Genomic DNA, 25,057 nt, shown 5'->3' with positions numbered 1-25,057 from the left:
GTACTCTCCAAGCACTTAGTAGAGATCTCTCCACACATTAAGCACTCAATAAATATGATTGAAGAAATTTATAAGTGAAGGAAGGAACAATTATTCTCTCCCAAGCACTTAGAACAGTACTCTGCACACAGTAAATGCTCAGTAAGTACCACTGATTGATACAAGATTCATGAAAATGGAGGAAATAAGAGCCCCATTCACTGGAGACTAACATCAACACCCACTGTTGGGAAGAGATTGTCTATTTGTTGCCGAACTGTTCTTTCCAAGCACTTAGTACAGTGCTCTGCACACAGTAAGCGCTCAATAAATACAAGTGAATGAATGAATGAATCAACACTTCCTCATATCCCTAGATTAGAATTATCTCCAAAGAACAATCCCCAGATGAAGGATAAATAACCTCCTTTGTGGCTCTCAGCAACCCCATACCCAACTTCAGTCTTCCGGCCTCATTAAAATGCAAGAGGATTTATTATTAGTTCTAACAGACATCTTTATTCAACTGTAAATGACAGGATAATGGAAGAGCATTTGACAGCGTGCTGAGGAAATTGGAAACTTCATCTTCATACATGATGAATTCGCCTTTAAAATAAGATCCCCACCCAAGGCAGGTTTGAGAATGGGCCTGCATGTCAGAGAGAGGGACATGATCTGAATTTCATCTAGAGAAAATAATAATTATAGTACTTAATAGTAATAATAAGGATGGTATTTGTTGAGCAGTTATTATGTGCCGAGCACTGTTCTAAGCACTGGGGTAGATACAGGGTAATCAGGTTGTCCCAAGGGGGGCTCACAGTCTTAATCCCCATTTTACAGACAAGGTAACTGAGGCCCAGAGAAGTGAAGTGACTTGCCCAAAGTCACACAGCTGACAAGTGGAGGAGCTGGGATTAGAACCCACAACCTCTGACTCCCTAACCCCTACTCTTTCCCTTGAGCCACGCTGCTTGTTAAGAGCTTACTATGTACCAAGTACTGTTCTAAGTGCTAGAGTAGATACAAGTTAATCAGATTAGACACAGTCCCTGTCCCACATTGGACTCACAATCTTAATCTCCATTGTACAGATGAGGGAACTGAGGCCCAGAGAAGTGAAGTGACTTGCCCAAGGTCACACAGCAGACATGTGGCAGAGCTGGGATTAAAACCCATGACCTTCCCAGGCCCATGAGCTATCCTCTATGCCAAAATTATAATTCTATAAAGCACATCCACAAGGCTCACAATTCGGACATACGTCCATTCATTCAATAGTATTTACTGAGCGCTTACTATGTGCAGAGCACTGTACTAAGCGCTTGGAATGAACAAGTTACTGAGCGCTTACCAGGTGCAGAGCACTGGACTAAGTGCTTGGAATGGACAAATTGGCAACAGAGAGAGAAAGTCCCTGCCCTTTGACGGGTGCACAGTCTAATGGGGGGAGACGGGCAGACAAGAACAATGGCAAGAAATAGAGTCAAGGGGAAGAACATCTCATGAAAGCAATGGCAAATAAATAGAACCAGGGGGATGTACATCTCATTAAACAAAATAAATAGGGTGATGAAGATATATACAGTTGAGCGGACGAGTACGGTGCTGAGGGGGTGGGAAAGGGGGGAGAAGAGGGTTTAGCTGTGGAGAGGTGAAGGGGGGGTAGAGGGAGCAGAGGGAAAAAAGGGGGGAGCTGAGTGTGGGAAGGCCTCCTGGAGGAGGTGAGTTTCAGAACGAATGAAGGCGCGGCCCCCTGCAGTAAGTAGGCCGGAGGGAGGGGGAGGCACTCACCTTATGCAGCTTCCACATGGCCCCCAGGGCCTTGACCTCGTGGCTGGAGTGCCGGCCCTCCTCCAGGCACTGGTAGCACACGGGCATCTCGCACTGGACGCGGTACATGCTGTGGTTCTCCAGCTCGTGGTCGGTGCAGGTGGAGATCTTGCGGGGGCTGAGGCGGCGGCTCACCCGGCCCTGGGCGGGGGGCACCAGGCGGTGCTTGGCCAGGGGTCCCCGGGGCGGGTGGCAGCGCAGGCGGCACGGGTCGCAGTAGAAGACGTCGCACTGCTCGCACATGACCGCGGCCTCCTTGGGCGCCTTCGCGCACAGCTGGCACTTGAGCGCGGCGGCCTTGCTCCGCTGGTAGCGGTCGACGACCCCCTCCGGGACGCGGTTCCTGGGGAAGCCGCGGAGCCCCCGCTCGTCGAGGATGAGGCTGCGGTGGCACTGCGGGCAGGTGATGCACGAGTTGCGGGGGGCCGCGGCCGGGGCCGCCGGAGCGGGGGCGGCCGGGGGCGGCAGGGCCGGGGGGAAGACGCGCACGCCGTTGGGAGACTTCCGGCAGGGGGTGGTCGGGGCGCCGGCGAAGCCCCCGTAGGAGCCGTAGCCGCTGTCGGCCTCGTTGTACAGGTTCATCTTGTCCAGGTCCAGGTAGTCGTAGTCGGAGCCGCCGGAGCCCGACGGCTCTGCGGGGACCGGGACTCGGGCGTCTGCACCAGGATGTCGCGGGCGCAGGCCTGGCAGACGTCTAGTACAGCTAGGCCAAACTAGCTTCAACAGTTAAGTGAATCCGGAAGGTGGTCGTCATCATTGTCATTATCGATGGTATTTATTGAGTGCTTACTGTGTGCAGAGCACTGTACTAAGCACTAGGAGAGTACAACCCAACAGAGTTGGTAGACAAGTTCCCTGCCCACACAGATCTCCAAACCTGAGGCCTATCTCTTGAAAATCGATATAAGGGTTGTATTGAGTGTTCTCTGGATAGAAACAATGCACTTCACCTCCACTTCAAACAGAAACTCCTCACCAATGGCTTGAAAGCCCTCAATCCCCTCTCCCTCTACCTCGCCTCGCTACTCTCCTACACCAACCCAGCCCACACACTTTTCTCCTCTGATGCCAACCTTCTCGCTGTACCTCCATCTTGTCTATCTCGCCGCCGACCTCTCGCCCATGTCCTGACTCTGACCTGGAACACCCTCCCTCCTCATATCAGACAGAAAATTGCTCTCCCTCATTTCAAAGCCTTATTGAAGGCACACCTCCTCCATGAGGCCTTCCTGTTGGTATTTGTTAAGCGCTTACTATATGCCGAGCACCGTTCTAAGCACTAGGATAGATAGAAGGTTGTCAGGTTGTTCCACTTGGGGCTCACGGTCTTAATCCCCGTTTTACAGATGAGGGAACTGAGGCACCGGGAAGTGAAGTGACTTGCCCAAAGTCACCCAGTTGACAAGTGACGGAGGCGGGATTAGAACCCATGATCTTTGACTGCCAAGCCCGGGCTTTTTCCACTAAGCCACGCTGCTTCCTGGCTCTGTCATTTGCCTACTGTGTGACCTCGGGCAAGTCACTTAGCTTTTCTCAGCTTCTCATTTGAAAAATGGGGATTAAATCCTACTCCCTCCTAGAGCGGGAACCTCAAATGGGACAGGGACTGAGTCCAACTCCAACCTGTCTACCAACTGTGTTGTATTACGCTTTCTCCGGTGCTCAGTACAGTGCTCTTCACACAGTTAGTGCTCAATAAATACCAGTGTTTGATTGATCTACCCCAGAGCTAAGTACAGTCTTTGGCACATAGTAAGCACTTATACACCATCATTATGATTATTATTTTTATCATCAGGAGAGAGAGAGGAAGTCAAGGAAAGAGAGTGAGGGAGAAAGTGGGAGGAAAGGAGAGTTGGTGACTGGAAGGAAGGGAGAGAAAGGCAGGGGGAGAGAATAAAGGGAGTGTAAGTAAGGTTTGATTAATAATAATAATAATGATGTGTGGTATTCGTTAAGTGCTTACTATGTGCCACGCACTGTATTAAACGCTGGGGTAGATTCAAGGAAATCAGATTAGACAGAATCCCTGTCCCACATGGGGCTCACAGTCTTAATCCCCATTTCACAAATGAGGTGTCTAAGGCCCAGAGAAGTGAAGTGACTTGCACAAGGCCTCACAGTAGACAAGTGGTGGAGTTGGCTTTAGAACCCAGGTCCTTCTGACTCTAAGGCCCAGGCTCTTTCCACTAGGCCAGTTGCTTCTCAGTGCTCTGAGAATCAATTTTCCAAGCAATGGTATTTATCGAGTCCTTACTGTGTTCAGAACACTGTGCTAAGTGATTGAGAGGAAGAAACTCAATTCAACTTCAATTCATTTATTTATTGAGCGCTTACAGTGTGCAGAGAGTGGCTAGAACCCGGGCCTGGAAGTCTGAAGGTCAGGGGTTCTAATTCTGGTTCCTCCGCTTGTCTGCTGTTTGACATTGAGCAAGTCACTTCACTTCTCAGTTCCTCAGTTACCTCATCTGTAAAATAGGGATTGAGACTGTGAGCCCCACGTGGGAGGGGACTGTGTCCAACCTGATTTGCTTGTATCCACACCAGTGTTTAGTATAGGGCCTGGCACATAGTAAGCGCTTAACACATACCACAATGATTATTATTATTGTACTAAGCGCTTGGGAGAGTACAATACAACAATAAGCAGATACAGTCCCTGCCCACAACGAGATTACAGTCCAGAGAGAAACAGAACGCTAACCTTCTCATTTATTCATTCATTGTTTTATTTATTGAGCAGTTACAGTGTGCAGAGCACTGTACTAGGCGCTTGGAAAGTACAATTTGGCAACAGAGACAATCCCCACCCAACAACAGGCTCATAGTCTAGAAGGGGGAGACAGACAACAAAACAAAACAAGTAGTCAAGCATCAATAGAATCAAGATTATACACATCATTAATAAAATAAATAGAATAATAAATATGTACAAATATACACAAGTGCTGTGGGGTGGGGAAGGGGGAAGAGCAGAAGGAGGGAGTCGGGGCGATGGGGAGGGGAGGAGGAGCAGAGGAAAAGGGGGGCTCAGTCTGGGAAGGCCTCCTGGAGGAGGTGAGCTCTCAGTAGGGTTTTGAAGAGGGGAAGAGAGCTAGTTTGGCGGCTGTGAGAAGGGAGGGCGTTCCGGGACAGCGGGAGGACGTGGGCCGGGGGTCCACGGCGGGACAGGAGAGAACGAGGGACCGTGAGGAGGTGAGCGGAGGCAGAGGAGCGGAGTGTGTGGGCTGGGATGGAGAAGGAGAGAAGGGAGGAGAGGTCAGAGAGGGCCAGGGGATGGACGGCTTTGAAGCTAAGAGTGAGGAGTTTTTCTTCATATGGAGGTTGACGAGGAACCACTGGAGATTACAGAGGAGGGAGAAGCGGGGAGAGACAGGAGGGCGGGAGGTCAGAAAGGAGGCTGATGCAGTCATCCAGTCGGGATAGGATGAGGGACTGTGCTATCGTGGTGGCGGTTTAGATGGAGAGGAAAGGGCAGATGTGGGCGACGTTGTGAAGGTGAGACCGGCAGGATTTGGTGACGGATTGGATGTGTGGGGTGAATGAGAGAGTGGAGTCAAGGATGACACCAAGGTTGTGGTCTTGTGAGACGGGAAGGATGGTAGTGTAGTCTACAGTGATGGGAAAGTCAGGAAGAGGCCAGGGAAGGAAGATAAGGAGCTCTGCGGGCCTCCATCTCGCCTGTCCCACCATCGACCCCTGGCCCACACCCTACCTCTGGCCTGGAACACCCTCCCTCCTCACCTCCGCCAGATATCACACTACCCCTCTTCGAAGCCCTACTGAAAGCTCACCTCCTCTCAGAGGCCTTCCCAGACTAAGCCCTCTTTTCTTCTGCTCCCCAAGCTCACCTCCTCCCAGAGGCCTTCCCAGACTAAGCCCTCTTTTCCTCTGCTCCCCCTCCCCTCCCCATCTCCCCGATTCGCTCCCTTTGCTCTACCTCTTCCCCCCGACACAGCCCTTGTGAATTTATGTACATATTTATAATTCTTATTTATTTATACGAATGTACATATATATAATTCTATTTATTTATATTGATGCTACTGATGCCTGTTTACTTGTTTTGATGTCCCTCTCCCCGCTCTAGACTGTGAGCCCGTTGTGGGTAGGGATTCTCTATTTGTGGCTGGATTGTACTTTCCAAGCGCTTAGTACAGTGCTCTGCATGCAGTAAGCGCTCAATAAATACTATTGAATGAATGAATGAATAGCAAATCTAACTTTATAGCAGAATCGATTTTCAATGTCCACCACCAAGAACAGCAAAGGTGCTGGGTAGAGGAGGAGATGACATAGAGTAGGAGGATGCAAAAGATGCCAGGGATAATAATGTTGGTATTTGTTAAGCGCTTACTATGTGCCAAGCACTGTTCTAAGCGCTGGGGTAGACATAGGGGAATCAGGTTGTCCCACGTGGGGCTCACAGTCTTAATCCCCATTTTACAGATGAGGGAACTGAGGCACCGAGAAGTTAAGTGACTCGCCCAGAGTCACACAGCCGACAAGTGGCAGAGCTGGGATTCGAACTCATGAGCCCTGACTCCAAAGCCCGTGCTCTTTCCACTGAGCCACGCTGCTTCCCCATGGGAAGGGATGATAAACACAGTGGAGAGAAGTGGGAATGACAGGGTCTCGAGGAGACTGACTGATTAGTTAGCGTTTATTGCTTGTCACATTTAGTTAGTACAGTATTCATTTAAAAATCACAGCTATAATAAGCTTGAATGAGTATTAACTAGAAAAGTGTTAGTATAATTCGCTGCGTCAAACGGCTTTTCCATTTTGAAACATCTTTATCTGAGTGGGAAAGGGAAGCCGCACTGATCCATCAGTGGTACTTACTGAGCGAAAGACGTACTAAGCGCTTGATCAAGGACACCAGAGGTAAAACATATTTCCTCTCCCTCAAGGAGCTTACAGTCTACTGCGGGAAACATAAACAAAAATGGTTTCGAAGAGTTCTCTCTCAACTCGTTGGCTTCCTCTACCTGTAATTGATTCTAACGCTGAGGATAGTGCTTTGCACACAGTATGTGCTCAATGAATATGTTTGAATGAATGAATGTCTGTCTTCCTCTGCCAGATTATAAACTCTTCTAGACTGTAATAATAGTAATAATAACGTTGGTAGTTGTTAAGTGCTTAATATGCGCAAGGCACTGTTCTAAGCGCTGGGGTAGATACTGGGTAATCAGACTGTCCCACATGAGGCTCACAGTCTTCAGCCCCATTTTCCAGATGAGGTAACTGAGGCCCAGAGAAGTGAAGTGACTTGCTCACAGTCACCCAGCTGACAAGTGGCGGAGCCGGAATTCGAAATCAAGACCTCTGACTCCCAAGCCCGGGCTCTTTCCACTGAGCCACGCTAGCTCATTATGGACAGGGAATGTCTCTGCTAATTCTCTTGTGTTGTACTCTCCCGAGTGCTTAGTATAGTGTTCTGCGCATAGTAAGTGCTCAATAAATGATTGACTGATGGTTACAGCGTACTCCTCCGAGCACTTAGTACAGCAGCGTGGCTTAGGGGAAAGAGCCCGGGCTTGGGAGTCAGAGGACGTGGGTTCTAATCCCCGTTCCGCCACTGGTCTGCTGTGTGACTTTGGGCAAGTCACTTCACTTCTCTGTGCCTCAGTTATCTCATCTGTAGATTGGGGATTAAGACTATGAGGCCTACATGAGACAACCTGATCACCTTGTATCCCCCCAGCGCTAAGAATAGTGCTTGGCACACAGTAAGCACTTAACCAACACTATTATTATTATTGTGCTCTGCACATGATAAGCGCTCAGTATACAACTGGCTGACTGACTGGTGGTTTGAAAGAATAGCTAACTATACTGATTCAGGTACTTAGAGGCTGAGATGTTTTTCTTTTTTGCTTACATGACATGTCATCATCATCATCATAATAACTGTGGTATTTATTAAGCACTTACTCTGTAAGCAACGAGAAGCGGTGTGGCTCAGTGGAAAGAGCCCGGGCTTGGGAGTCAGAGGTCATGGGTCATGGAAAATGGGGATTAACTGTGAGCCTCACGTGGGACGACCTGATTCCCCTGTATCTACCCCAGCGCTTAGAACAGTGCTCTGCACATAGTAAGCGCTTAACAAATACCAACATTTATTTTATTTATTTTATGTGTCAGGCATTGTAGTAAGCACTGGGGTAAATACAAGCTAATCAGGTTGGACACAGCCCCTGTCCCACATGGGGCTCACAGTCTTCATCCCCATTTTACAGATGAGGTGACTGAGGCACAGAGAAGTGAAGTGACTTGCCCAAGGTCACACAGCAGGCAAGTGGAGGAGCTGGAATTAATAATAATAATATTGGTATTTGTTAAGCACTTACTATGTGCAGAGCACTGTTCTAAGCGCTGGGGGAGATACAGGGTAATCAGGTTGTCCCACGTGAGGCTCATAGTCTTAATTCCCATTTTACAGATGAGGTAACTGAGGCCCAGAGAAGTGAAGTGACTTGCCCACCGAAGCCACGCTGCTTCTCAAGCTCATCAGTCTCCTGTCGTACAATTACCCTATCCACTCCACCATACCCTCCACTCATCGCCCCATCTCCCACCCACCATTCCTCTCATTCATTCATTCAATCATATTCCTTGAGCACTTACTGTATGCAAAGCACTGTACTAAGCATTTTAGGAGACTATACTATAACAATAGACACATTCCTGCCCACAACATGCTCATGGTCTAGAGGGGGAGACAGACATTAATATAAATAAATAGATAAGTCAATAAATATATTACAGATATATGCAGTTGTATACTTATATACTTATAAAGCCAAACTCCTGGAACAAGTTGTCAACTCCCACTGCCTCTACTTTTTTTATGGAATTTGTTAAGCTATATGCCATACTGAGGACTGGGATAGATACAAGCTAATTAGGTTGGGCTCAGTCCATAACCCACACGGGGCTCACAGTCTTAAGTGCCATTTGCCTAAATTCACAGAGAAATGAAATGAGTTGCCCAAAGTCACACAGCAGACAAATGGAAGAGCCAGGACTGGAACCCAGGTCCTGCAATCAACCAGTGGTATTTACTGAGTGCTTACTGTGTGCAGAGCACTGTATTAAGCGTTTGGGAGAGTTCAATACAACCGAATTGGAGGACACTTTCCCTACCCATAACAAACTCACACTCTAGAGGAGGAATTTACAGCCTAGAGAGCCTTCTGACTTCCAGGCCCCTGCTCTATCCACTAAGCCACACTGCTACTCTTGTTCATTCCGCACATAGTAAGCGCTCAATAAATATTATTGAATGAATGAATGAATGAATGAATACTCTTCTTCCTCCCCAGTTCCTTCCTTGACCGCCCTACAAAGCCAGCTTTTGTTCCCTTTGCTCGGAAACTCTCTCTCCTAAGTCATCAACACCGGTCAGTCAGTCATATTTATTCATTAATTCATTTATTCAATAGTATTTATTGAGCGCTTACTATGTGCAGAGCACTGGACTAAGCTCCTGGAATGTACAGATCGGTAACAGATAGAGACAGTCCCTGCCCGTTGATGGGCTTACAGTCTAAGTGCTTACTGAGTTTATTGAGTGCTTACTGTGTGCCGAGCACTGTACTAAGCACTTGGGAGAGGACTACACGGGTTTAGGAGTCAGAGGTCATGGGTTCTAATCCCGGCTCCGCCACCTGTCAGCTGTGTGACTGTGGGCAAGTCATTTCACTTCTAGGTGCCTCAGTTCCCTCATCCGTAAAATGGGGATTAAGATTGTGAGCCTCACGTGGGACAACCTGATTACTCTGAATCTACCCCAGCACTTAGAACAGTGCTCTGCACATAGTAAGTGCTTAACAATTACCAATATTATTATTATTATTAACAATAAACAGACATTTTCTGCCCATAACAAGCTTGCCTCTGCCCTCAGATTTACTCCATCCTTTTGGGATCAATCAATCCATCATATTTATTGAGCACTTCCCGTTTGGAGAGCACTGTATTAAGAGCTTGGGAGAGTACAACACAACAGTATAGCAGCCACATTTGTAGCCTAGTGGATACAGCACGGGCCTGGGAGTCAGAAGGATCTGTGTTCTAATCCCAGCTCCGCGATGCGACCGCTGTGTGACCTTGGGAAAGTCCCTTCACTTTCCTGTGCCTCAGTTGCTTCCTCTGCAAAATTGGGATTAAGACTCTGAGCTCCACGTAGGACAGGGACTGTGTATAATCCTATTTGCCTGTATCCACCCCAGCGCTTAGTACAGAGCCTGGCCCCTGGAAAGCACTTAACTCAGAAGCAGCGTGGCTCAATGGAAAGAGCACGGGCTTTGGAGTCAGAGGTCATGGGTTCGACTCCCGGCTCTGCCACTTGTCTGCTGTGTGACTGTGGGCGAGTCACTTCACTTCTCTGGGCCTCAGTGACCTCATCTGTAAAATGGGGATTAACTGTGAGCCCCACATGGGACAACCTGATTCCCCTGTGTCTACCCCAGCGCTTAGAACAGTGCTCTGCACATAGTAAGCGCTTAACAAATACCGACATTATTATTATTAACAAATATCACAATCATTACCATTATTATTATTACTGCTCTGCCCACAATGAGCTTACAGTCTAGAGGGTCTTGTCTCACTGGGAGGGGGTTAGGAGGATGAGGGGAGAAGAGGAAATGCTACTTCCAACTTTGGTCTTGCTCCTTTTACTCCCTGGCGATCGAATGAGCTCCTGGCCGCAGGGCAGGCGATTGGTCTCTGTTTCGAGCAGTAAATTCATTTAAGGTTACATCCTGATCAGAACTATTAAAGACACAGAAGGAAAGGACAATTTAATTTTGAGCAACCAAATGAAAGGGAAATGGATCGTGGACCCACAGCCCGCTGGGTAAGAGAGGCGGTTCTGTGCAGTTGAGGGGAAATGAAAAGACAAAATGCATCCCTTCAGCAAACTTGCAGCTTGAAGCAGCGTGGCTCAGTGGAAAGAGCATGGGCTTTGGAGTCAGGGCTCATGAGTTCGAATCCCAGCTCTGCCACTTGTCGGCTGTGTGACTGTGGGCAAGTCACTTAACTTCTCTGTGCCTCAGTTCCCTCATCTGTAAAATGGGGATTAAGACTGTGAGCCCCACGTGGGACAACCTGATTCCCCTATGTCTACCCCAGCGCTTAGAACAGTGCTCGGCACATAGTAAGCGCTTAACAAATACCAACATTACATTACCAAACGATGAAAAGTTTCATCACGCTTATAGGACGCTTCTCAGTTCATACTGGAAGCACCTTGTGGGCAGAGTATGTCTGACAACTCTGTATAGACTGTAAGCTTGTAGACTATAAGCTCTTAAAGAGCTTATATTCATTCATTCATTCATTCAATAGTATTTATTGAGCGCTTACTATATGCAGAGCACTGTACTAAGCGCTTGGAATGGACAATTCAGCAACAGAGAGAGACAATCCCTGCCCAGTGACGGGCTCACAGTCTAATCGGGGGAGACAGACGGACAAAAACAAGACAACATAATCACGATAAATAGAATCGAGGGGATGGACACCTCATCAACAAGATAAATGGGGTAACAAATGAGCACAGTGCTGAGCGGAAGCGGGAGGAGGAGGAGCAGAGGGAAAGGGGGCTTAGCTGAGGGGAGGTGAAGGGGGTAAGAGGGAGCTCTTTGTGCCTACACAGTGAACATGTCACCAACGTTTTTATATGCTGGAAGCTAAGTAATAATAATAATAATAATAGCAATAATCATGGTATTTGTTAAGCGCTTATTATGTGTCAGGCACTGAACTAAGCATTGGGGTGGATACAAACAGATGATTTAACTGAGGCTCAGAGTAGTGAAGTGACTTGCCCAAGGTCACACAGCAGACAAGTGAGGGAGCAGGGATTAGAACCCATGACCTTCTGACTCCCAGGCCTGGGCTCTATCCATTGGGCCATATGCCCTTGTGCTAGTGTGTCATAGTCTAGTGTATCTTATCAATCAATTAAACATATTGATTGAGCTTACTGTGTGCAGGACACTGTATTAATCAGCACAGTACTCCCTTTTCCTCAGCTCCTCTTCTCCTCTCCATTGCCCTGATTCGCCCCCTTTGCTCTATACTCCCTCCCTGACCATAGCACTTGTGCATATATGTATATATCTATAATTCTATTTATTTCTATTAATGCCTGTTTACTCATTCTGATGCGTATAGATCTCTAATTCTATTTATTTATTTATATTGATGCTCTATATTAAATATATTTATTTGTATTCATTTATATTGATGTTGCCTATGCCTGTTTACTTTTTTTGCTTTGCTGTCTGCCTGCCCTGTTTAGACTGTGAGCCTGTTATCGGGCAGGGATTGTCTCTATCTGTTCCTGAATTGTGCATTCCAAGTGCTTAGTACAGTGCTCTGCACATAGTAAGTACTCAATAAATACTATTGAATGAATACTTGTTCTGATGTGTACATATCTATAATTCTGTTTATTTATTTTGATGCTATTGATGCCTGTTTACTTGTTTTCAGTCTGTCTCCCCCTTTCTAGTCTGTGAGCCCACTGTGGGCAGGGATTGTCTCTCTTTGTTGCTGAATTGTACTTTCCCAGCACTTAGTACAGTGCTCTGCACAGAGTAAGCGCTTAATAAATACTATTGAATGTATAAGCACTTGAGAATACAACGTTACAGGGTTGCCAGATGCTTTCCCTGCCCTTAATGAGCTTACAGTCTGGAGAGATCTTCAATTAATCAATCCACATTACTTAGTGATTGCTTCCTGTGTGCTGAGCACTGTTGAGAGCACTTGGGAGAGTCCAGTACAATGGAATCGGTAGACATGTTCCCTGTCTAAAATGAGCTTACTATTCTAGAGGGGGAAAACATCCCTATATGAATGATGAAAGTTTTCATTGAACTGTCCCAAGCGTTCAGTGTTCAGTACACTGAAGCAGCGTGGCTCAGGGGAAAGAGTCCGGGCTTGGGAGTCAGAGGTCATGGGTTCGAATCCCAGCTCTGCCACTTGTCAGCTGGGTGACTGTGGGCAAGTCACTTAACTTCTCTGTGCCTCAGTTACCTCATCTGTAAAATGGGGATGAAGACTGTGAGCCTCATGTGGGACAACTTGATTACCCTGTATCTCCCCCAGCACTTAGAACAGTGCTCTGCACATAGTAAGCGCTTAACAAATACCAACATTATTATTATTACACAGTAAGTGCTCGGTAAATAGGACTGATTGATCGACCATGACATTAGTCAGGGAAGGCCTCTTGGAGGAGATGGGCCTTCCATAAGGCTTTGAAGTAGGAGAAAAGTCACTGTCTGTGGGATTTGAGGAGGGAGGGTGTGCCAGGCCAGAGGCAGGACATGGATAAGGGGTTGGCGGCGAGACAGATGAGATGGAGGGACATTGAAAAGGTTAGCACTAGAGGAGTGAAGTGTGCGGCCTGGGTTGGAGTAAGAAAGTAGCATGATGAGGAGTTTCTGTTTGTTGCACAGGTGGATGGGCACCACTGGAGTTTCTTGAGGAGTGGGGAAATGTGTCGACATATTTGTAGAGAGTGAACTGGGCAACAGAGCGAAGTGTGGCCTGGAGTGGGGAGAGACAAGAGGGTGAGTGGTCAGCAAGGAGGCTGATACAATAATCGAGGCGGGTTAGGATAAATGATGGTATTAATGTGGACCTTATCTGGACCTTAGTCCTGTCATCTGGAAAATGGCAACCCATCCATCCATCTCCAAAGAGGCAATGGTTACTAGAGTGGATTTTCCCAGTAACGAGTTTTTTGCAGAATACCAACGGCACTTTCTAGAGGTCCCCGTGTTTTAGCCACCTGCGAGGTGTCGTGGTTCACACAGTAACGGCTCCTCACCAGCCCAGAGTCCCCCGCTGGAAAGGAGTTCCACAGGCCCCCTGCCTAACCACACATCACCACGGTTTATGAAGATGCCTTCTGCATCTCAGATGTGCTGCGTGGCTCAGTGGAAAGAGCCCGGATGTGGAAGTCAGAGGTCATGAGTTCGAATCCCAGCTCTGCCACTTGTCAGCTGTGTGACTGTGGGCAAGTCACTTCACTTCTCTGTGCCTCAGTTCCCTCATCTGCAAAATGAGGGATTAAGACTGTGAGCCTCACGTGGGACAGCCTGATGACCCTGTATCTCCCCCAGCGCTTAGAACAGTGCTCTGCACATAGTAAGTGCTTAAATACCAAAAAAAAAAATCCAAACCATCACCCGGTCATATTTCCTGGGCACCTGCTGTGTGCAGGGCACTGTACTAGGTGCTTGGGAAGAGAATATTACAAGGTTGGTAAACACATTCCCTGCCCAAAGGGAGGTTATAGTCTAAAGGGCAAATCCCCACCATTAAGCCTGGAGATTTCAGTACTAAGGTCTTGTCTTATGACATCGAGTTGTCTCTGACCCATAGCAATTCCACGGACACATCTCTCCCAGAAGACCCCACCTCCATCTGCAATCGTTCCGGTAGTGGATACACAGAGTTTCCTTGGGAAAAATCCGGAAATGGTTTACCCTTGCCTCCTTCCACGTGGTCACCTTGAGTCTCCACCCCGGACTCTCTCCCATGCGGCTGCTGCCCAGCACAGGAGAGTTGTAGCAGATGGACTTCCACTCGCTAGCCACTGCCCAAGCTAGAAATGGACTGGACAGGCCTCTGCTTCACTCTCCCTCCCATAGTCGAGACTGGTAGAGGACCGGAAACTCTTCGGGTGCAACCCTGAGAGGGGAGAACTAAGGTACTAACACACGGGTTCAGGATATGAAAGTTGGAGAAATCAAGGTCTTCAAACGCACAAACATCCACAAGCTTCTCATGATGTTGCCATAGGGAGTGAGGCTCTCAGGTAGAGGGCGGCGGTCCTGGGAAATTCCCAAAATGCCTAGGCATAAACATCGGATGCTCAGAAAAGCACTTTGACCAACTTGCATGCGCAAAACCACAAAAGCCGAGGAGAAGATAGGTGGGAATAATAATAATGGCATTCGTTAAGTGCTTACTATGTGCCAGGCACTGTACTAAGCCTCCCAGACTAAGGCCCCCTTTTCCTCAGCTCCCCCTCCCCCACAACTCTCCCTGACTCGCTCCATTTGCTCTACCCACCTCGTTGCCCCACGGCACTTGTGTATATATGTACATATCTATAATTCTATTTATTTATATTAATCCCTGTTTTACTTGTTCTGATGTGTATATTGTATATAATTCTATGTATTTACATCGATGCTATTGATGCCTGTTTACTTGTTTCGATGCCTCTCTCCCCCCTCCTAGACTGTAAGCCCACTGTGGACAGGGAATGTCTCTCTTTATTGCTGAATTGTACTTTCCAAGCATTTAGTACAGTGCTCTGCACACAATAAGCGCTCAAGAAATACGATTGAATGAATGAATGAATGACTAAGATCTGGGGTAGATACAAGCAGATCGTACTGGATACAATCCCTGTCCCATGTGGGGCTCATAGTCTCAATCTCCATTTTACAGATGAGAGAACTGAGGAACGGAGAAGTGAAGTGACTTACCCAAGGTGACAGAGCAGACTTGTGGTCTTTCTGACTTCCAGACCCATGCTCTATACACTCTTTGGCCCACTTTTCGATTTAGGAACCGAATCCCGGAAAGATCACGTGTCACTCACCCATGGGAGAAGGTCTCCATGTTCTCTCTCAGGTTTAGGGAGGCCACCTTCCTCTGGGCTGGAGGCATCTTCGTTCAGCTGTCTCAGCCCAGTGATTGTTCCTGAATCCGCTTTGCTCCATAACTTTTCCGGGCGCCTGGATCCACTGGACCACCGGGTCTCAGGAATAGGCCTGGCAGGTGATCAATCAATAAATCATACTTATTGAGCATTTACTCTGTGCAGAGCACTGTACTAAGCGCTTGGGAGAGTACAACACAACAATCTACCAGGCACGTTCTGTGCCCACAATGAGCTTTCAGTCTAAGGGGGCTTACAAACTAGAAGGAGCTGTCCAACCTGATTAACTTGTATCTACCCCAGTGCTTAGAACAGTGTGTGGCACATAGTAAGCACTTACCAAGTACTATAATTATTATTAATATCATTACAGTCTAGTGAGAATGGAGAAACAAAGTGAACTGCCTACAATCAATCACAGAGCCACCATCACCCACCTTCAATCATGCTACATCTGGAGACCTCATTAAAAATTATTATTATTATTATTATTATGGAATTTAAGTGCTTACTATGTGCCTTGCACTGCACTAAGCACTTGGGAGAGTACAAAAGAACAATGAACAGACACATTCCCTGCCCACAGCGAGCTTACAGTCCGTTCCTAGCCTGACCCTTCCCCCCACGCCTGGGCTCAATGTAACTTTGTGTAGAAAATATCAATCATTCATCCCCAAAAAGACACAGTCCCTGGCTTAAAATCATTCCTGGGGCTACGGCTGTGTCTTCTTGGCTTTTCAACTGTGTCTGTGATGTCCGTTAGCACAGGTTGCCTCCTGGGAATCCCCTATTCAAGGTCTGGGTGAGTTGGAAGTGATAGTAGATCTCCTTTGAAGAAAACACAGACCTTGGTTCACCCTAGCTCACGTCTGGTAGCGGCTGAGGGTGAGATTGTGTTTTCTGCTTCTGGCATATCCCATCTGCCACTTCACTGCAGAAGAATCTGGCAGGGAAAGTCTTTAGTGATCTCTTGACACTTTTTCTTGTTATCATTTTCATAATATGTGGTGCTAACCTTCTCATTGGGCCTCCATCTTGCCTATCCTGCCATCAACCCCTGTCCCACATCCTTCCTCTGGCCTGGAATGCCCTTCCTCCTCAAATCCACCAAACAATCACTCTTCCCCCCTTCAAAGCCCTACTAAGGTCTCACATTCTCCAAGAAGCCTTCCCAGACTGAACTCCCTTTACCTCAGCTTCCCCTCCTTTCTGTGTCACCTCGACTCTCTCCCTTTGCTCTGCCCCCCATCTCCACAACACTTATGCATATATGTATATATCTATAATTCTATTTATTTATATCAATGCCTGTTTACTTGTTTTGATGTCTGTCTACCCCCTCTAGACTGTAAGCCCGGTGTGGGCAAGGGTTGTCTCTCTTTATTGCTGAATTGTACTTTCCAAGCACTTACTACAGTGCTCTGCACACAGTAAGCACTCAGTAACTACAATTGAATGAATGATCATTATTAATAGTATCTGTTAAATCCTTACTAGATGCCTAGCACCGTACTAAATGCAGGGATAGATACAAAATCATCAGGTCCCACACAGGGTTCACAGTCTGTGAAGGAGGGAGAACAGGTATTGAAACCCCACTTGGCTGATGCGAGGGAACTGAGGCACAGAGAAGTGAAGTGACTTGTCCAAGGTCACACAGTTGGTAGGTAGTGGAGGTGGGATTAGAACCCAGATCCTCTGACTCCCGGGGCCGTGTTCCTTCCATTAAGCCACACTGCTTCCCATTTGTATGAGGTAGGCCCCCTGGCATTCTGAAACCACAGGGGTAAAGTAGGTGGACAGGACTCAATAATTGATACCCACTTTTCCACTTCTCCCCTTCTCCCCTCACACCCCCACTTGATAGACAAGCAACTTGTCCTGGTGGATAGAGCCCAGGCCTGGAAGCCAGAGGTCATGGATTCTAATCCCGGCTCCATCACGTCTGCTGTGTGTTCTTAGGCAAGTCACTTCACTTCTCTGGGCCTCAGTGACCTCATTTAGAAAATGGGGATGAGACTGGGAGACCCACGTGGGACAGGGACTCTGTCCAACCTGATTTCTTTTATGATAATAATAAAAATGATGGAATTTATTAAGTGCTTACTATGTGTCAGGCACTGTATTAAGTACTGGGGTGGATACAAACAAATCAAGTTGGACAAGGTCTCCATCCCATGTGGGGCTCACAGTCTCAATCCCCATTTTACAGATGAGATAACTGAGGCACAGTAAAGTGAAGTGACTTGTCCAAGTCACACAGCAGATATGTGGGTGATCTAGGGTTAGAACCCATGACCATCTGACTCCCAGGCCTGTACTCTATCCACTACGTCATACTGCTTCCCTATGGAAAGAGGATTGGGAGTCAGAGGATCTGGATTCTAATCCCAGCTCCTCTATTTTGCTTTGTGGCCTTGGACAAGACACTTCACTTCTCTGTGCCTCAGTTACCTCGTCTGTAAAATGGGGATTAAGACCGTGAGCCCCATGTGGGACACAGATTCTGTCCAACCTGAATAGCTTGTATCTACCCCAGCGCTTAGTACAGTGCCTGGCACATAGTAAGTGCTTAACAAATACCATTTTTTAAAAAAGATATAGTACTTGTTAAGAGCAAACTCTGTTCCAAATACCACTGTAAGCACTGGGGTAGATACAAATTAATCAAGTTGGGCCTAATCCCCAGCCACATGGGGCTCACAGTCCAAGTCAGAGGGAGAGCAAGTAGTGAATCCCCATTTTACAGATGAGATGATGTTTGCAGTGGTCCCTCAAAGGTCATTTCTGAGTCCCCTTTTATTCTCCATCTACACCCACACCCTAGGAGAACTCATTCGCTCTCACGGCTTCAACTACCATCTCTATGCCAACGATGTCCAAATCTACCTCTCCAGCCCTGATCTCTCTACTTCCCCCAAGTCTCACATTTCCTCATGCCTTCAAGACTCCCCAGTTGGGTTGTCCTCCTGTCACCTCAAATTTAGCATGTCTAAAAAAAAATTCCTTTATCTTCGCATCATTCATTCATTCAATAGTATTTATTGAGCGCTTACTATGTGCAGAGCACTGGACTAAGTGCTTGGAATGTACAATTCGGCAACAGAGACAATCCCTGCCCAATGATGGGCTCACAGTCTAATTGGGAGAGACAGACGGACAAAAACAAGACAACATTATTACGATAAATAGAATCAAGGGGATGGACACCTCATTAACAAAATAAATAGGGTAATAAAAATAGAGACAAATGAGCACAGTGCTGAGGGGAGAGGAAGGGACAGGGGGAGGAGCAGAGGGAAAGGGGAGAAAGGGGGCTTAGCTGAGGGGAGGTGAAGGGGGGGTAGAGGGGCAGCAGAGGGAGCAGAGGGAAAAGGGGAAGCTCAGTCCGGGAAGGCCTTTTGGAGGAGGTGAGCTCTCAGTAGGGCTTTGAAGAGGGGAAGAGAATTAGTTGGGCAGATGTGAGGAGGGAGGGCGTTCCGGGACAGCAGGAGGACGTGGGCTGGGGGTCGACGATGGGACAGGCGAGAACAGGGGACGGTGAGGAGGTGGGCGGCAGAGGAGCGGAGTGTGCGGGGTGGGCGGTGGAAAGAGAGAAGGGAGGAGAGGTAGGAGGGGGCAAGGGGATGGAGACCCTTGAAGCCCAGAGTGAGAAGTTTTTGTTTCTGGAGGTTTTTAAGGAGGGGAGTGAAATGCCCAGAGCGTTTCTGCAAGAAGATGATCCGGGCAGCGCAATGAAGAATAGACTGGAGTGGGGAGAGATAGGAGGAAGGGCAATCTGAGGGGAGGCTGACCCAATAATCCAGCTGGGATATTATGAGAGCCCGTAAGATAGCCGTTTGGATGGAGAGGAAAGGGCGGATCTTGGCGATATTGTAAAGGTGAGATCGGCAGGCATCGGTGACAGATCGGATGTGTGGGGTGAACGAGAGAGCCGAGTCAAGGATGACACCAAGGTTGCGGGCCTGAGAGACGGGAAGGATGGTCGTGCCATCCACAGTGACGGGGAAGTCAGGAAGAGGACAGAGCTTGAGAGGGAAGATAAGGAGCTCAGTTTGGGACATGTTGAGTTTTAGGTGGCGGGCAGACATCCAGGTGGAGACGTCCCGGAGGCAGGAGGAGATACGAGTCTGAAGAGAGGGGGAGAGGACAGGGTCGGAGATGTAGATTTGAGTGTCATCTGCATGGAGATGATAGTTGAAGCCGTGAGAGCGAATGAGTTCACCGAGGGAGTGAGTGTAGATGGAGAACAGAAGAGGGCCGAGAACTGACCCCTGAGGAATCCCTACAGTTAGAGGACGGGAGGGGGAGGAGGAGCCCGCGAAGGAGACTGAGAATGAACGGCCAGAAAGATAAGAGGAGAACCAGGAGAGGATGGAGTCCGTGAAGCCAAAGACTCACCTTGGCTCCAAACTATGTCCTCACCTTGGTTTCCCCATGGCTGTAGACGGCACCACCATCCTTCCTGTCTCGCGAGCCCGTAACCTTGGCGTTATCCTTGACTCCCCTTTCTCATTCAAATCCACATACTCAATCTATTACTACATCCTGCCGGTTCCACCTTCACATCACCAAAATCCGCCCTTTCCTCTCCATCCAAACTGATGCCACATTAATTCAATCATTTACCCTACCCCAACTTGATAGCCTCATTGCTGACCTCCCAGCCACCTGTCTTTTCCCACTCCAGTCCATACTTCCCTCTGCTGTCCAGATCGCTTTTCTACAAAAGCAGTGTGGCTCAGTGGAAGGAGCACAGGCTTGGGAGTCGGAGGACTTGGATTCAAATCCCAGCATCGCCACTTGTCTGTTGTGTGACCTTGGACGATCACTTAACTTCTCTGTGCCTCAGTTACCTCATCTGTAAAATGGAATTAAGGCTGTGAACCCCACGTGGGACAACCTGATTACCTTGTATCTACCCCAGTGCTTAGAACAGTGCTTGGCACATAGTAAGCGCTTAACAAATACCATAATTATTATTAGTATTACCTTGTTTCCCCATTCCTCAAGAACCTCCAGTGGTTGCCCATCCTCCTCCTCATCCAACAGAACTTGTCACCATTGGCTTTAAAGCAGTCCATCCTTTGCCCCCTCCTACCTCACCTCACTGCTCTCCTTTTCCAACCCAGCCCACACACTGTGCTCCTCTAATGCCAACCTTCTCCTTGTGCCTCCATCTCCTCTATCTCGCTGCCGACCTCTCACCCACGTCCTGCCTTGGACACGAAACACCTTCCCTCTCTCCTCTAATCCGACAGACCATTCCTCTCCCTCAGAGCCTTATTGAAAGCTTGCCTCCTCCAAGAAGCCTTCCCTAAACCCTCCTTCCCTCTTTCCCCACTCCCTTCTGCGTCATCCTGACTTGCTTCCCTTATTCATCCCCCCTCCCAGCCCCACAGCATTTATGTCCACATCTGTCATTTATTTATTTACATGTTAATAACAATAACGATATTTGTTAAGCACTTACTATGTGCCAGGCACTGTACTTAGCACTGGGGTGATCACAAACAGATTGAGGTGGACACAGACCCAGTCCCACATGGGGCTCATGGTCTCAATCCCCATTTTCCAGATGAGGTTACTGAGGCCTAGAGAAGGGAAGTGACTTGCCCATGCTCACACAGCAGAGAAGTGGTGGAGCTGGAATTAGAGCCCATGACCTTCCGACTCCCAGGCCCGGGCTCTATCCACTATTTCATGCTGCTTCTCCCAAAGACAGACACTGATTCCTATCTCCTCCACCAGAATGTAAGCTCTCTGTGGGCAGGGAATGTATCTGTCTATTGTATCGTACTCTCCCAAGTGCTTAGTAAGTAAGTGCACACAGTAAGCACTCAATAAATACGATTCAATGAATGAATCAATGAATGAACACAGTCCCTCTGCCACACGGGCCCTCAGTCTAAATAGGAAAGAGAAGAGGTATTTAATCTCCATTTGACAACTGTGGAAACTGAAGCACGGAGAAGTTGAAATCACACAGCAAGCAGTGGGTAATAATAATATTGGTATTTGTTAAGCGTTTACTATGTGCAGAGCACTGTTCTAAATGCTGGGGTAGATACAAGGTTATCAGGTTGTCGACGTGGGGCTCACAGTCTTAATCTCCATTTTACAGATGAGGTAGAACCAGGGGAAGAACCCAGCTCCTCTGGCTCCCAGGCGTAGGCTCTTTTCACTAATAATAATAATTCCTTCATTCCTTCATTCAATTCATTATTATTAATAATAATAATGATGGTATTTGTTAAGTGCTTACTATGTGCCAAGCACTGTTCTAAGCACTGGGGTAGATACAAGGTAATCAGGTTGTCCCACGTGGGGTTCACAGCCTTAATTCCATTTTACAGATGAGGTAACTGAGGCACAGAAAAGTTAAGTGATCGTCCAAGGTCACACAGCTGATAAGTGGCAGAGTCAGGATTAGAACCCATAACCTCACCACCTCTGATGACTCCCAGGCCCGTGCTCTTGCCACTAAGCCATGCTGCTTCTCTTACTCCGTGCTGCCCTCAAATACTTCAGAGTCCAGATTATTGTTATAATTATATCATCCCTGTTATTTGTAGGAATGATATAATATAATAATTATGGCAGTTAAGCGCTTACTATGTGCCAAGCACTGTTCTAAGTGCTAGGGTAGATACAGGGTAATCAGGTTGCCTCATGTGGGGCTCACACTTCTAATCCCCATTTTACAGATGGGGTAACTGAGGCACAGAGAAGCTAAGTGACTTGCCCAAGGTCACCCAGCAGACAAGTGCCAGAGGCAGGATTAGAATCCATGTCCTCTGACTCCCAAGCCCGGGCTCTTTCCACTAGGCCACGCTGCTTCCCCTAAGTATAGTATACTATTTCTTTTCAGACAGAACACCTCCCTACAAAGAAAGAAACTGTTTCACTTAAGATAAAAAATGGTGGTATTTGTTAAGTGCTTACTATGTGCAAAGCACTGTTCTAAGCGCTGGGGGTATACAGGGTGATCAGATTGTCCCACGTGGGGCTCACAGTTTTAATCCCCATTTTACAGATGAGGTATCTGAGGCACAGAGAAGTGAAGTGACTTGCCCAAAGTCACACAGCTAGCAAGTGGCAGAGCCAGGCTTCGAACCCATGACCTCTGACTCCAAAGCCCTTCTACTGAGCCACGCTGCTTCTATTTAAAAAAAATTAATTTTTTTTATTAATAAAAATATAAATAAAGCAAATGAACAGTATGGCTTAGTGGATAGAGCCCAGGCCTGGGGGGGGTCAGAAGGACCTGGGTCTGATCCCGGCTCTGCCACTTGCCAGCTGGGAAACCTTGGGCGGGTCACTTCATTGCTTTGGGCCTCAGTTACCTCAACTGTAAAATGGGAGTTAATAATGATAATAATAATAATGATATTTGTTAAGTGATTACTGCGGGCCAGATACTGAACTAAGCACTGGGGTGGATACCAGCAAATCGAGCTGGACACAGTCCCTGTCCCATGAGGGGCTCACAGTCTCAACCCCCATTTTACAGACAAGGTACAGTGCCCGGCACATAGTAAACAGTTAACAAATACCATAATTATTATAACAGAGGCACAGAGAAGTGATTTGCCTGAGGTCCTACAGCAGACAAGTGGTGGAGCTAGGATTAGAACTCAGGACCTTGTGACTCCCAGGCCGAGGCTCTAGCCACTACACCATGTTACTTCAGCTTCTGGTTAAGACTGTGAGCCCCGTGCGGAAGAGGGACTGTGTCCCACCTGATCGACAGCAGCGTGGCTCAGTGGAAAGAGCCCGGGCTTGGGAGTCAGATGTCATGGGTTCGAATCCCGACTCTGCCCCTTGTCAGCTGTGACCGTGGGCAAGTCACTTCACTTCTCTGAGCCTCAGTTACCTCATCTGTAAAATGGGGATTAAGACTGTGAGCCTTATGTGGGACAACCTGTTTACCCTGTATACCCCAGTGCTAGAACAGTGCTCTGCACATAGTAAGCGCTTAACAAATACCAACTTGTATCAATGCCAGGACTTAGTACAGTGCCTAATAATAATAATAATGTTGGTATTTGTTAAGCGCTTACTAGGTGTCGAGCACTGTTCTAAGCGCTGGGGGAGATACAGGGTAATCAGATTGTCCCACATGGGGCTCACACACTTTTAATCCCCATTTTACAGATGAGGGAACTGAGGCCCAGAGAAGTGAAGTGACTTGCCCACAGTCACGCAGCTGACAAGTGGCAGAGCCAGGAGTCGAACTCATGACCTCTGACTCCGAAGCCCAGGCTCTTTCCACTGAGCCACGCTGCTTCCCTAGCATGTGAGACCTACATAAATACCATAAAAAATGAGGATTAATGAGTACATATTCTGCAGTAGTCAAGGAAATGGTCTCAGGGCAGCATCTGAAAAATGGGGATTGAGACTGTGAGCCCCACGTGGGACAGGGACTGTGTCCAACCCCATTTTCTTGGATCTATCTCAGCACTTAGTACAGTGCCTGACACATAGTAAGTGCTTAACAAATACCACAGTTATCATTAATGTTATCATTAAGCCCATAGGAGAAGTGAGATTGCAGCACATGCTTACTGACAGAATAATAATAATAATGTTGGTATTTGTTAAGCGCTTACTATGTGCAGAGCACTGTTCTAAGCGCTGGGGTAGATACAGGGTCATCAGGTTGCCCCATGTGAGGCTCACAGTTAATCCCCATTTTAGAGATGAGATATCTGAGGTACAGAGAAGTTAAGTGACTTGCCCACAGTCACACAGCTGACAATTGGCAGAATGGAAATCGAACCCACGACCTCTGTCTCCCAAGCCCAAGCTTTTTCCACTGAGCCACGCTGCTGTCACAGTACCTAAGTGACCTGGTCTTTTTTCCCCCAAACACTACATCACGATGTGAACATATATATATAAATCTATTTATATTGATACCAGTTAACTTGTTTTGATGTCCTTCTCACCCCTTCTAGACCGTAAACCAGGTGTGGGCAGGGATTGTCTCTATTGCTGAATTGCACTTAATACAGTGCTCTGCACACAGTAAGCGCTAAATATGATTGATTGAATGAATGAATGATTACTTTGTATCTACCCCAGTGCTTAGAACGGTGTTTGGCACATATAGGCCCTTAACAAAGGCCACATTTGTTATTACTATTACATCCATTTCCGCCCTTTCCACCAAAAAGATCCTCTTAAGTCTAAAGAGATACAAAACGCATCGCAGATTGGATTAATCTAATTGCCCTGATGCCGCATACATAAATCTTAACCATAAAGGAGAAAGGTATTACTGGAGAATATTGTATTTGGCTAGTCAATGGATTGCTATTTAATGTTTTACTTACTTGAGCATTCATTATGTGAATGCGGTGCTAACAGTATCATCACTTCTTATTTAATATGACAGGGGTAACATCCCGATGAAATGAATGTGCCGTGCTAACGCGCTCATTTTCTGACAACTGGAAAAGCGACTTGAAACCACCACCGAAATGTACTACAGAGGAAAATTCTTCTCCAGAGCGAACACTTTATTAAGCC

General features: G+C 47.4%; 1 protein-coding gene across 1 annotated transcript; it reads right to left on the bottom strand.

The window, feature by feature from the left end:
• Positions 1–484: 484 nt before the first annotated feature.
• LOC120638357 (E3 ubiquitin-protein ligase TRIM9-like) lies at positions 485–15,528 on the bottom strand. Its single transcript, XM_039911981.1, is given in 5 exon segments — positions 485–631; positions 1,777–2,444; positions 2,447–2,528; positions 10,587–10,599; positions 15,461–15,528. Coding segments are annotated over 5 exon segments (978 nt in total).
• Positions 15,529–25,057: the final 9,529 nt, after the last annotated feature.

This window comes from Ornithorhynchus anatinus, chromosome 4 (genome assembly GCF_004115215.2).
Source record: "Ornithorhynchus anatinus isolate Pmale09 chromosome 4, mOrnAna1.pri.v4, whole genome shotgun sequence".
NCBI lineage: Eukaryota > Metazoa > Chordata > Mammalia > Monotremata > Ornithorhynchidae > Ornithorhynchus > Ornithorhynchus anatinus.
This window is presented reverse-complemented; position numbering and strand designations above follow the sequence as displayed.